The 13,211-nt window shown below is 46.4% G+C and overlaps 1 protein-coding gene across 1 annotated transcript; it reads right to left on the minus strand.

Annotated features, from left to right (window-relative positions):
- Positions 1–778: 778 nt before the first annotated feature.
- Positions 779–10,703, minus strand: aco1 (aconitase 1, soluble). Its single transcript, XM_005754149.1, has 21 exons — positions 10,595–10,703; positions 9,437–9,551; positions 9,179–9,347; positions 8,630–8,767; positions 8,474–8,543; positions 8,220–8,403; positions 6,717–6,856; positions 6,464–6,635; positions 6,270–6,370; positions 5,996–6,112; positions 5,594–5,753; positions 5,386–5,521; positions 4,850–4,934; positions 4,543–4,699; positions 4,107–4,231; positions 3,909–4,013; positions 3,164–3,306; positions 2,880–3,027; positions 1,784–1,906; positions 1,525–1,710; positions 779–1,451 (listed from the first exon to the last, which is right to left on the minus strand). The coding sequence occupies exons 2-21, from the start codon at positions 9,543–9,545 to the stop codon at positions 1,335–1,337; spliced, it is 2,685 nt and encodes an 894-aa protein (XP_005754206.1). The 5' UTR covers positions 9,546–9,551; positions 10,595–10,703; the 3' UTR covers positions 779–1,334.
- Positions 10,704–13,211: the final 2,508 nt, after the last annotated feature.

Consider the following 13,211-nt stretch of genomic DNA (forward strand, 5'->3'; position numbering starts at 1 on the left):
ACAAAAACTGTGATTCTCAGAGCCATGAAAAGCAGGACAACAGCAACATGTGTGAAGAAAGGATTCACGCAGACAGCGAGGATGGACTGAAGGTTTTAATCCCAGCAGGAATAACTGGGAGAAACGTTCAGTTTCCAGTTAAAACACTGGCTGTGAGTCTGAGAGCAGCTTTTTAAAAACTGCCTGCTGAACGACTACATCACCTAACGAGGTCATTGTCACCATATTTATGCTGTCATCGGTGCACGTAGGGCTGCGCGATATGACCACAATCTCATATATAAGACATTTATCGTCCTGGCAACGATATAAATCACAAACATGTGATATTTCCTGTGAATCTCGTGCAGCTCGACTGGCGTTTAGTTTTTCCAGCTGGGCGTCCTGTAGCTGCAGTCGAGTGTTTCAACCGATGCATGAAACATTTTGTATAACATAAGTTGTAACGGCCGCTGTTTTCTCTCAAAGTTTCAGGCTGAGGTTTATTTTTAGCACCTGACGGCTCTTTTTTGCTTCTCCTCCGTAAATACTCTGCATCTTTCACGTGATTCGGTTTATTTTGAAAAGTCTCAACAGGATCTTGAGCTTTATTGTGAAAGGCTTACATGGAAAACAAGCAAGCGGACAGCGGAGCCACGCGATGGTGTTACCGTTGTTGTTGCTAACAACAACATGTAAAAACAGGCGCTTGTCCGTCTGTAGTGTGGTTATGTTATATAAGAGAAAGAGAGAACTTAAGAAATTAATACTACAGTGACATCAGAACCATGAACAAATATGCAGTAAACAGTTTATTTTGCGACACCACGAAACAAACGATAGCGTGATAGGAATCGACAGAGGTTTTTACATCGTCATACACATGGTCACATCGAACAGCCCTAGGTGCAGGTCTGGCTGCTGCTGACATGTGTGTGATGCTAACTGTGGTCCACGAGGTCAACAACAAGAAGGAAGCCTTAAAATGAAGAAGCACTTGGTCTTATGGCACAGGGGGACGTCTTTGCTTTAAGGACCGACAGCATGTCTGTGACATACACAGCTGATGGTTCATAAAGCAGGATGGTTACAGCACGGTGGGCCAGGCAAACCTGACTGAACGGGTCACCTTCATGTGCAGAATAAAAGCAGTAAAGCTGCTGAGGCTGAGCCCTGGACTGAGGCGGATGCTGTTTCCCGTGTTTGAATCAAGCTTCATCTTATCTTTAGTACGGTTAATAAATACTCATCATCACCAGTCTGCTTTGCCATTCAAACACAGCTGCTGGCACCAGTAGTAAAACCAGAATCACACACACTACAGTTATGCTGTGTAGCCCACAGTGACACATCAGTTAGGACTCGGACATCTTGCGGATCATGTAGTTGAGGATGCCTCCATGCCGGAAATATGCCAGCTCCACATCCGTGTCAAATCTCAGGCGCACTTGGAATGTTTTCCCCGTGTCGAGCTGTGGGAGCAGGGAGAGAGCAGGTCAGCGTCACATCCCAACACGCCTGCAGCAGCGTGCCGTCTGTCCGTACCTTGATGTCTACGACCATCCTGGGTGTGAGCAGCTCAGGGATGACCACGGTGTAGCGCTCTCTGCCGGTCAGACCCAGGCTGTCGGCCGTGTCTCCTGGTAGATACTCCAGAGGAATCACTCCCATCCCCACCAGGTTACTGCGGTGGATCCGCTCATAGCTCTCTGCCAGGACAGCCTTGATCCCCTGCAAACACAAAAAAACACCTGAGACCTGCAAACAACTATGTGAGCATACAAACAAAGTAGTTTGAGTTTACCAGCAGAAAGGGGCCCTTTGCAGCCCAGTCCCTGGAGCTCCCGGAGCCGTACTCCTTCCCTGCGAGAACGAGCAAAGGGATTCTGGACTGCTGGTACCTGTCTGCAGCATCGAACACGTCCAGCTGAAACAAGAACACAGATGCTCCAATCATAAGATACGCCCGGCAACAGCACTGCATCTGTTACCATGGTCAGCAATGCCACACATCTGACATGGTCTACACTGATGCTTTTACACAACAGTGATAATTAACCCTGTGAGGTCTGAACCCTGCCCTACTTTAGATTACTGCTGCATTTTATTTCACAGCTTCATTTCCAAGAACAAACCTAAGAGCACCGTTAGAGCTACTGTAACAGTGTTTAATGAATCTACATGCAGCTTGTAGTTCCTGATGTCAACCAAGAACCAGAACGCACACTTCCTCATAGCTCACTTATTATCGAGATAAAGAGTCACGGCACAAAGCTCTGATTTTTCTCTTTCAGGCATAACCGTTGATATAAATATAAATATGGGAAACATATAGATGTGTCTAACATTTGCTATGTGCAGTTATTATCAGCTGGGTGTTGGTGGCGTTCCTGAAACAGCTGCAGGGTACCGTTAGGGTTAGGCAGGTACTGTTAGGTACATGCTGCCCTCTGGTGGACAAACTATGCAACCTCAAAACTCGTAAACAAGAGTGTCCGCAGGCTCTCCTTCAGTTTATTAATATCACAACATTGACTCAAGAGCATCAGAAAACCTTACATTTATGATCTGCTCTCCACACTCCTTTAGATGCACTGACGGTCATGTATATAGAGCTGTAATAATATTAGCTGCTTTGTAATTTAAATAAAGCAAATGTGCTCGAGGCATAAATGAAATGTAATTTAACATCACAGTTTAAACAGCATGTGTCTGACTTCTGTTGAGAAGTTGAAGTTGCATAGTTTGTCCACCAGAGGGCAGCATGCAGCCCTGACTGTGCTGGCTCTAATGTGGGTCCAGTCTGAGCTGACACAGCCGTGTGCCTTCTTCTTATAAACAAGTGTTGCACAACGATGCAGCGCGAGGCTCCCTGTAGCTCAGGGGTAACGAGCTCCTACCGTTTCTCCTGTCGGCAGGTGGATGGTTTGTGGCGCCTGCTTGTTGAGAAACTTATTGAAGAGACGGATGTTGGCAAACGTCCCTCTGGCCATAACGGCGTCGTTACCTCGCCGAGAGCCGTACGAGTTGTAGTCTCGGGAGTTCAAACTGCCAAAAGAGTAGCAGCAGAAAATGTTGATGGTTTCACACCGACAAGTGTTTTTCATCAAGAGATCATATGAAAACTGTCTGTGACGTGGGCTAAGTACCATTATTATTCAGTAAAACGTGTGCGCCGACTCACCCCCTGCTGGTCAGGTAGCGTGCTGCGGGGCTGTTCCTGGCGATGTTCCCCGCAGGTGAAATGTGGTCGGTTGTGACCGAGTCTCCCAAGTTCAGAAGCACACAGGCATCTGTGATGGAGGCAGGAGGCTGCAGCTTCCTGGTCTGAGTTAATACAACACAGTCAAGACACGTCGGGTCAGACAGCAGGGTTTCCTGTGTGCAGCGGGGACACGCTCGCCAAACCTCAAAATGTCTCACTGTCTTAACTAAGGATGTGCAAGACTAGTCAAGGAGCTGTCACTTTGTTTTAACTGAAGCCGAGACATTACTGTGTCATAAATGTTATGCACCCGTCTTCCACCAGATGGCGTCGTTAGTGAGAAACGGCACGAATCAATGGTTAATCCATCTTTTTGTTAACGGTGCAAATGAGCTTTCTCTGAAAGGTGGATGGGCTCCAGACAGGGGGCGGAGGTCATTCGGAAGGGCTTTAGAGTAGGCCCACCTCTCTGGCTAAGGTCACCTGGGTCAGGTGTTAGAACCGGACGTGTCCTACTGCAGGGAGGCCCAACCAATAACACGACGGCCTCCTCCTGACAGACTGTGGAGCTGTGGTGGAGCACAGTTCACCACCACAGGTCTACACCCTACACTAGTGGGGCCAATTGCTTTATGGAGGCAAGTCCACTCTTCTTCTCAATGAAGGCGAAACATAACCTTTGAATAAGTCTGCAGACGAACGTTCGTGCACGGCATGTACTTACCAAACCATCAAAGAAGGGCGGAGACTTGATGTAGGTTGATTTGGGGTCCCAGGTGTAGAGTTTATCAGAGGGAGCAGCCAGCGAGTTCCAGCGTTCATTCACGTGCTGCAGCGAAACCACAAACACAGCACAAGGCTTTCTGTCAACGAGACATATCAGCAGTGCACGATCTCCCCAACAAGCGTAAGATCACACTACCTCGATCTTCTCATAAACCTCTTTGAACATGGATGGGATGACAAACATTCTCTCCACAGCCTGGATTTCCTCTCGAGTGGGCCAGATGTCCCTGAGGAAAACATCTTTGCCTTCAGAGCTCATCCCTACAGGGGATAGAGAAAGAAAGAGGACAGCAGTCAAACGTCGTTTCAGCTGATTGTGATAATAACCTAAACCATATACAGACGCTTCAGCTTAAAGCTCATCAACACACTTAGACCTGCTGGAAGTGACCTGCAGGTTTAAACCCAGAGCGCAGGTTGTCTCGTCTCTTTCTTTCAAATATCACTCCTATTTATTTAGACCTGTCTTTGCCTTCTATAACTAAAAGGCTTCAGCTTAGTATCTCAAATGTTTTGGGTTAGTAAGTGAAAGCTTGGAGATCAACTCAAACCTGTTTCAATCAGTGACTTACCAATGGGCTCATTGTCAAAGTCTATCCTCACTGTGCCAGCCAGTGCATAGGCGATGACGAGCGGTGGGGAAGCCAGGTAGTTGGCTCTGGTGTTGGGATGCACTCGTCCTTCAAAGTTTCTGTTGCCTGAAAGGACGCCTGCAGCGATCAGATCCCCCTGAGGCACAAAAACACCTCAGTCACATGACACACAGAAGGCTCATGGAGACTGAACACGGAGCTGCTTCAAGGCAACAAAGAGTGTGTTAGGAATGAATAAACGTCACAGGAGGAAGGAGGAGGAGCCTCCGATGTAAGCCGCTAGTACCTGGGTTATGGCCTCCACCACTGGTTCTGGGAGCGGCCCACTGTTGCCTATACACGTCATGCAACCATAGCCAACAACCTCAAAGCTGGCAGAAGACACAAAGGGATTATTACACAGCTGCACGTCACACACTCTGTCACTCTGTCACTTCCTCAGATGTAAACACAGGAGTACCAGTTCTAGGTGCAACACACGGGGGCGCCACAAACGTGCAGCACACAGGGGCGCCACACGGGGGCGCCACAAACGTGCAACACACAGGGGCGCTTCAGAATCAAACAGCCGTTATGAAGAGACATTAACGCAGTGATGCTGAGCGCTCAGAAATAATCAAAGAAAAAGTGGCGTAACTCTGAAGACCTGAAGTCTTCTGAACGTAAACAACATTACGTTCAATCATTGAAACGTTCACTGATCGCTGTGCTGATGTCCTGCTTTAAACACTGGTTACACTGGATCCTACCAGGTGAGAGGTGTGAGTGAAATAACAGTCAGTCAACACAAACGTGGGATCGTTCCAACAACAAGCAGCTTACCCGAGCTGAGACAGGTAGTCCATGACGCCGCTCTCTCTCAGGTAGTAGGTCACCACTCCGCTGCCAGGGGACAGGCTGGTTTTTATGTACGGCTTCACACTCAAACCACACTCGACTGCTTTCTTTGCCAGGAGTCCTGAGATACGAGAGACTCTCATTCAGTCACTGTGTCAGAAATCTGTGTGACAGTGAAGGGCAGCACACCCACCTGCTCCCAGCATGACGGATGGGTTGCTAGTGTTGGTGCAGCTCGTGATGGCAGCGATAACCACCGAGCCGTGACTCAGCGCGTACTCCTTTCCGTTGAACTGGAAGGGGGCTGTAGCGTTGTGGTGCTGCGGAGCCACCTGGAAGCCCTTGAAGCCTTGCTGAGGCGAGAATTATAGAAAAGAACGATTTCAGAGCTTTTATGTGACAGACGTGTCGGTTAGCAACAAGCCTGTACCAGCACACGAGTGACTCCTGGTAAGACTGCACTAATGAGCCCCCTACAGCAGCTAGACACCTGTGCACCTGTGCAGGCAGGTATCACCTCATGCTACAAGCAGTGATACTGACCAGAGCTAATGCTGAGTGTCAGCAGCCTCCACCTGTAAATGTAGGAACGCACCTTTGCTTCCAGACAAACTTCAAAATCTTTCTTCATGTCAGACACGGGAACTCTGTCCTGAGGTCTTTTGGGACCGCTGCAGCAGGGAACCACCGTGCTCAGATCCAGCTCTACAACCTGAGGAAGACGGACACATCCAGCTTTATTCTTGTTACATTTGCATCATGTCACAATTTTCATTAAAATCTATAAAAGACAAAACAGACAATGACCTGTGATCCCTGAAAATAGACTTTTCTGGGTTCAGCAAACATAAAGGAAGTCAGAGGCTGACCTGAGTGAACTCTGGATCCTGGGAAACATCATTGTAGTCTCTGAAGATGGCCACCGCCTTCAGGTACTTGGTAATGTATGCTAACTTCTCTGGTTCCCGTCCTGATTTTAGACAAACGAGTCGCATAAACAAAAAGAATCGCGTGCAATGAATGAATGCAACCTTTGTGCTGACGTCAAACGCCACCAGCTCACCGGTTTGTTCCAGATACTGAAGGCTGACATCGTCCACGGGGAAGAAGGCTGCCGTGGCGCCGTACTCTGGGCACATGTTGGCGATGGTGGCTCTGTCAGCGATCGACAGCTGAGCCACACCCGGGCCGAAGAACTCCACGAATTTTCCTACCACGCCCACCTGACGGAGGTGCTGCGGGCGCATGCAGAAAGCACAGCTGTGACGTCAGAGCGCTGACTGCTGTTGGAACAGCTGCATCAAACGCCCTCCTACCTTGGTAACAGTCAGGACGATGTCGGTGGACGTGATGAACTTATCCGCAGCGCCGTGCACCTTGTAGCCCACCACCTCGGGGAGCACCATGCTGATTGGCTGACCCAACATAACAGCTTCTGCTTCAATCCCACCCACACCTGAAGGGGCAAGATTAACCTTTACTTAGGACACCAAGCTCACACCTGATTTTTCACTTTCACACCATTACAAGCAGCTGATGCAAATGTTTCTGAGTGATCTTACTGCAAATCAAACAATCTGCACGTATGTGTGGATGCATAACTAAAAACAACACTATTACTACTAATAATGTTAAAGTGTTGAACTGTCAGAGGTTAAACAACATAATGCACATTCACAATGATACAAAAAGGCAACAACATGGGCTAACAGTGCAGACGCTGCTCTGCAGACGCTGCTGCTGCTCCTACAGGTGTGACCTCCAGCCCCCCGTCTGCATGAAGCAGTGCTGGACACACTGTGGCACAAACCCTCATCAGCATCGGCTGAACAGTGATGAGAGACGGACCATCACAACACTTCTAGATGCAGGTCTGTGCTGCAGAGAGATGCAGACAGAGTCAGCGAGTCCAGTTTCCTTCAGCATCAAATGCAACCTGTGACAGGCAGAGGTCTGCAGAGCCAACGACACGACTGAGTCCAGTTTCTGAGAGTTAACAGCTGTGTGACGGCGGCTCACAGGACAACAGCTTCAAGCAGCTTCATAGTGGTCGTAGTGAGAACGTCTCAGTTTCTACTGTTTGACAGGACGAGCTGCAGAAAGAAAGCCAGACGTCAGAATAGGACACAGTTCCACAGTGTGCGGCATCAACATGGAGGAGGAAGTGTGATGGTCTGGGGCTGTTTGCTGGATCCAGGGTTGCTGACTGAACCAAAACAGCTACCACAGCGTTCTGCAGCACCATGCAGCACCCTGCGCTCCGTCAGGGCTTCATCCTACAGCAGGATAACGACCCACACATCAGTCCAAGCTGTGCCAGAACCAGTGTCCAGCACAGCCTCCAGACTGAAAGCCCATCGAGCTGGTTTGAACTGAAAGCAAAGCAGCTACAAAGGTCCACATTTATGGAACTTCTGCTCCAGATGTGGGAGAAGATTTGATTTTTGTTGTAGACAGAAGCCACGACTGCGTTCAGCTGCTACATCTGCCAAAGGAGGCGACTGACGAGTCAAAGGTTAGAATCTGTTTGGGTTTAAAACTGACTCCAATTACTTTGTGCTGTGCTTTGATTTCAGAGTGCAACGAGACATTAATCATTTTCAATGAAAAAATGTGTGTATTCTAAAACCTCTGACTAGTAGTGTGTATTTCATGAGGTGAGGATCCTGCACAGAGCAAAAGAAATCAAACAATAAACACGGCAAAAACAAACTATGAGAGAATCTAGTTAATGATGGAACAGAGAAGCTGCATTCATACTGGGACCAGCAGCAGCCTACAGCAGCATAACTGCTGTAAAAGAGAGGGAGACGTCTTACCCCAGCCCAGGACGCCCAGACCATCGATCATGGTGGTGTGAGAGTCGGTGCCCACCAGACTGTCCGGATACAAGAGCCCATCCTGGTTAAACACCACGCGGGCCAAGTACTCCAGGTTGACCTGGTGAACGATTCCTGAACCAGGAGGAATAATTCGCATGTTTCTGAAGGCTTTGGAGCCCCACTGCAAAGACCAGAGATCATATTTATGGACCGAACCATCAGACTTACATGGACACACGACAGGTTCATACCTTTAGAAACTGAAATCTTTCTTTGTTGCGGTCAAACTCCAGATCCTGATTTTTCTGAAGGCTGTCAGACCTGCGTGAAGAACAACAAGTGAAATGAAGCAGTGAATGAAACACCTATGAGCTGACACACGGTGGGAGAAAGGCGAGAGATCTTACTTCCTGTTGAAGTCCACTTGGATGGAATGATCAATGACGAGGTCAGCGGGACAAACTGGATTAATCTTTTCTGGGTCGCCACCGAGTTTCATCACTGCGTCACGCATGGCAGCGAAGTCGACCACAGCAGGAACACCGCTGCGTGACACAGCACAGGCTGGTCAGGGACCGCTCAGAATGTGATGTCACCTTCTTAAACATCACTAATAAGACCCCAAAAGCATGTGTTTGGAGTCTGTTACCGTAGAAACCTGCTGCTTACACAGGGAATAACTTTGCTGTTGTTAAAGTCCAGACTGCTTTTAGCAGATGCTGCTGCAAACTGCACTTAAATCCTGAGCTGGTTATTTCACTCAAAGGTTCTTTTTGCACCTGAGATGATGTAAACAGGGATTTCACAACACCTGCAAACACCTCGTGACACTACGTTCTTCTTACAGACCAGCGTTACTCTGATGACATCACTGACACACCAGGTGCATTAAACGTATTAAATGTGTGAAAGTTAAAACAAGACACTGACACTCAAATTGTGAGGAAAAGACATACGTGAAGTCCTGGAGGATGACCCGCGCCGGCCTGAACGGCACCTCCACAGTCTGGAACTGCGTCTGCTTCCAGTTCAGGATGCTTTCCACATCCGAACGCTTCACTAGAAACTCATCACAGTTCCTGACGGCAGATTCCAGGAGGACCCGGATGGAGAACGGCAGACGGTCTAAGGAGCGCATGTGCAAGTCAATACTTCTCGGTTGTGTGCACCGACGAGATGCTTCATGTTAGCATTCAGTGTAGATGTGCTCCTACCATATCTGGGATCTCCAAGCTTGGATAGATTGAAAAACTGCTGCTCTGGGTGTTTGGGGTCCAGAGGCTCAACGATGTGCTCAAAAGGATTTTTCACAGCTGCCGACATCTTTTCCTAAAAGAAGATCAAAAGCCTGACTTACATGATGCAGAATAAAGAAGCACCTTTCAAATATGTCAACAACATACAAACCAAATGAAGACTGACAGGAAGGCAGAGCTCGGGCCTGTTACTCGTTCCCTAACGGCAGGTGGATCTGCTTGGATTCAGGGTTAGTGGTGGAGGGTCGTTGACCTCGTTCTATGAACTTTGCATAACTCAAGTTCTTTAACAAAAATGTGACGCTGACTGTGTGTCAGTCACTTGCAGCTCAAACACACATTAAGTGAAATTCAGGTTCTGGGGCCTGTTAGAAAGAGGCGTTATCTGTGTGAAAGGTGAAAACAGCGCATGCCTGCACATGACCACGGACTTGGCTGGTTAGCTGAAGTTCAGGCGAAACCTCTGCTGTCAAGTGCAAAGTCAAACTGCCACGACAGTGACAAAGACATCAATATCCGGACAGCTTTACTTCTAATGGTTTAGTCCTGTGTAACAACTACTGTCACTCCTGCCGATATAAAACGTGACGCTGACCTTTAGGTCACATTTGTAGCCTCGGTTTATGCCATTTTTACCAGAATGGTCCCAGTTTCAATCAGAAAGTTTTACACTTGAAGCCTGATTAAAGTACAGCTTTGTCTCCACATCCGTCACGTTGATATATTATCAGTAAAAACGTGCGAAGAAAACCTGACCTGCTAACGATCACGGCTAACTGCACCCATTTACGAATTCTACCAAAACTTGCTAATGTTGATGCTACGTGTCCAGTTAGCATAGCTCATGGGTCAAAGTTCAGCATTTATGAAGACAGGTATCAGGCTTTTATTCAGAGATGAACATTTAAATTGAACACTAAAACGAAGGAAAGAAGCATAACATTAGCTAATAATTCAGACATGATATCTTATTAGTGTGAGTTGGTATAAAGCATAATGTGACAGTTGGATAAATTAGCTTTCGTAGCGACACAACGAGAATTTCAGTTCAGACGTTCTTCTGGAAAATCGTTAATAAGCCAAGAAACTGAATGTGGTCGGATGGTTATTGCTTACTTTAGATGCAGTGTTGAAGTATCACCAGATCACAGCAGTTAGGTCACAACCAGCTAGTCGCCACAAAACCTGCTGCTTGTTCCGCCCAGGTTCCGCCTCCACTCGGGACACTTCCGGTTAGGTTTTTATTCAGAATAAAAGCCGAACCCACGCCGGGCTTTGCAGCTTCATATCCACGTATATCTGACAACTATGGAAAGGAACTGGAACGGGAAATTGATTATTTATTTATTCATTTATTTATTTATTTATTTTCGGTGGCATAATACAAAAAAATTATTTGGCATTTATATATTTTATCTTATATTTTAAGAGGGAGAGAAATGCTGAGTATGACAGAAAGACCCCTAGAACCACAGTCAAGCATGGACTGTTATGCTTTGGAGCTACTGAGGGTACAGGATGACTTCACCACATTGAGGGCCAGACGGGTCTTGCACCATAAAATCTTGGATGTGAACCTTCCTTCAGCCAGAACACGGGGTGGTGATGGGTCGTGGGCTTCCAGCATACCACTGAGTGAAAACACACTGCCAAGGCAACAAAGCCGTGACTAAAGAAGGAGAACATTAAGGGCATGGAGTGGGCTAGCCAGTCTCTAAACTTCAGTCCCATAGAAAACCAGTGGAAGCTTAAAACTAGAAAACAAACAAACTAGGTGATTAAGAGAATATCACGAAGTCTGGCCATTTAGCAGTGTTGGGGAGTAACGGAATACATGTACCGCCGTTACGTATTTAAAATACAAAATATGAGTAACTGTATTCCGTTACAGTTACGTTACCGTTTAAAAAGGTGGTATTCAGAATACAGTTACTTTGTTGAAATAAATGGATTACACTGCGGTACTTTCCTGTTTCATTTTGTCGCGGGTCAGGACTGTTTGGGTTTTGTTTGACAGCTACGTTCTGTTGTTCCAGGCGGCAGCGTTACGGTTGCCATGGTTACAGGGCGACGCTCCCTCTGTGACTGTGTGTTTCCTGGGTGAGAGAGCGCCTTTTCGTTGTTGTTGTTGTGCTAAGCTAACAGACAGAATGCTACAAGCATAGCTCTAAAGAATGTAGCATCATGGGCAGTGTAGTCCGTGTTGCAGGGAGAATGGACTGCCATACACGTTATGGGTCTGTGAGCGAGGAGGGAGAAAAAGGGGAGTGGAAAGGTACGAGCAGTCATCGAGGAAAAACGGGAGCTGGAAGCATGTAAATATAATAATAACCACTGCAGCCAAGAAGAGAGCCTGACGAGCCCAGTTGTAAGTAAGCTATTAAGACTCGACTGTACACTGTGTTCGTGTTTTCCTCCGAAAACAATAAGTTCCGTTGGAGCAGCCTTTCAACGCCTCTCTCTGTCTCTGCTAGCAAAGTTGACCCACACAACAAAGTAAAGCTATTTTTCGGCTATGAGCCGACAGGGACCCCGCCGTATTAGTCAGAGGTCCCTTTACTACAGTTCGGAGTCGCGGACCTTCAGTAATAGTAATAAATCACACAGCAATAGTACATTCACGTTGTTGTAAACAGCACGATAATATATTAAGTAATCCAAAGTATTCAGAATACGTTACTGTCATTGAGTAATACGTTAGAGAATACATTTTGGGGCATGTATTCTGTATTCTGTAATGGAATACATTTTAAAAGTAACCTTCCCAACACTGCCATTTAGTTAGTATTAGGCAAGAAGTTAACCAATGCTAATAAAAACTATCATGAGCAAACCAACATGAACCAAAAATGGGGAACAGCAAACCTAACGCAATAATGGATTTGTTATATTGTACACATTCATAAAGAGAATAATGACCAGCATGTTTCACTGCAGCCAGGGAACACAAGATAAGATAGATAAGAACACCTTTATTAATCCCACAGGTGGCAAATTTGTTTCGTTACAGCAAAAGTACAAAGTTATGTAGCAGAAATTAGAAAACACTGGAATGCAATAAAATAAAATACTATATACAATAGAATAAAATAGACAGGCCGTCCTACCTGAGAGTAGAACTCACAGTGGTGAGTCTGAGATTTACAGTCAGTGATGAACCTCAGAGAAGGATACACAGTATCAACCGGAGCAGAAGCATTCATATGTAGAATATCTCCATAAACCAGCACAGGTAAAATGTGCCCCCGAACAAAAAACGAATACAATGTAGCGCTGTGCAGACTGTATACTAAAAGATTAGCTGCTTTTATCAAAATGACCAGTAGATGGTGCTGCAGCAGCAGCTATGTTCTTACATGTGTCGTTTGCTTCGTGGCTCGTGTTAAACTAGCACATCTTTATAGTTTGTAGTTGCAGAACTACTTACTTATGCAACACTTTCCTTTCCAAACACACATGCAGGTGGTTACATATGGTTAAAATGATTCAAATGCAGTAAGTATGCACGTTTTTCATATAAATATATTCTGTAACTTAATTATTGTCTGTAGCCCACATGATTACACACTTTAGTTACATGAAACGTGTGTTTTGATGTTATGTGCTGTATAGCCTGTATAATAAATAAACATGTAGCCCAATAAGTATAAACTCCAGAAAGCTACACAACATGGGGCGCTTCATTTACAAACACAAGTCTAACTTAAGTTTCACTGTTTTTTGTTAGAAAACA

This window comes from Pundamilia nyererei, unplaced genomic scaffold (assembly GCF_000239375.1).
Source record: "Pundamilia nyererei isolate P.nyererei 1_Seehausen unplaced genomic scaffold, PunNye1.0 scaffold00512, whole genome shotgun sequence".
Classification (NCBI taxonomy): Eukaryota; Metazoa; Chordata; class Actinopteri; order Cichliformes; family Cichlidae; genus Pundamilia; species Pundamilia nyererei.

What these genes read in the sequence shown, in the direction of transcription:
- aco1 (XM_005754149.1), bottom strand. Translation starts at nt 9,545, where the DNA reads ATGTCGGCAGCTGTGAAAAATCCTTTTGAGCACATCGTTGAGCCTCTG. An exon ending in TCAGTATCTGGAACAAACCG is followed by an intron (nt 6,371 to 6,463) that starts GTGAGCTGGTGG and finishes GTCTAAAATCAG; the next exon opens with GACGGGAACCAGAGAAGTTA. An exon ending in ACCTGCCGACAGGAGAAACG is followed by an intron (nt 1,907 to 2,879) that starts GTAGGAGCTCGT and finishes TTCTTGTTTCAG; the next exon opens with CTGGACGTGTTCGATGCTGC.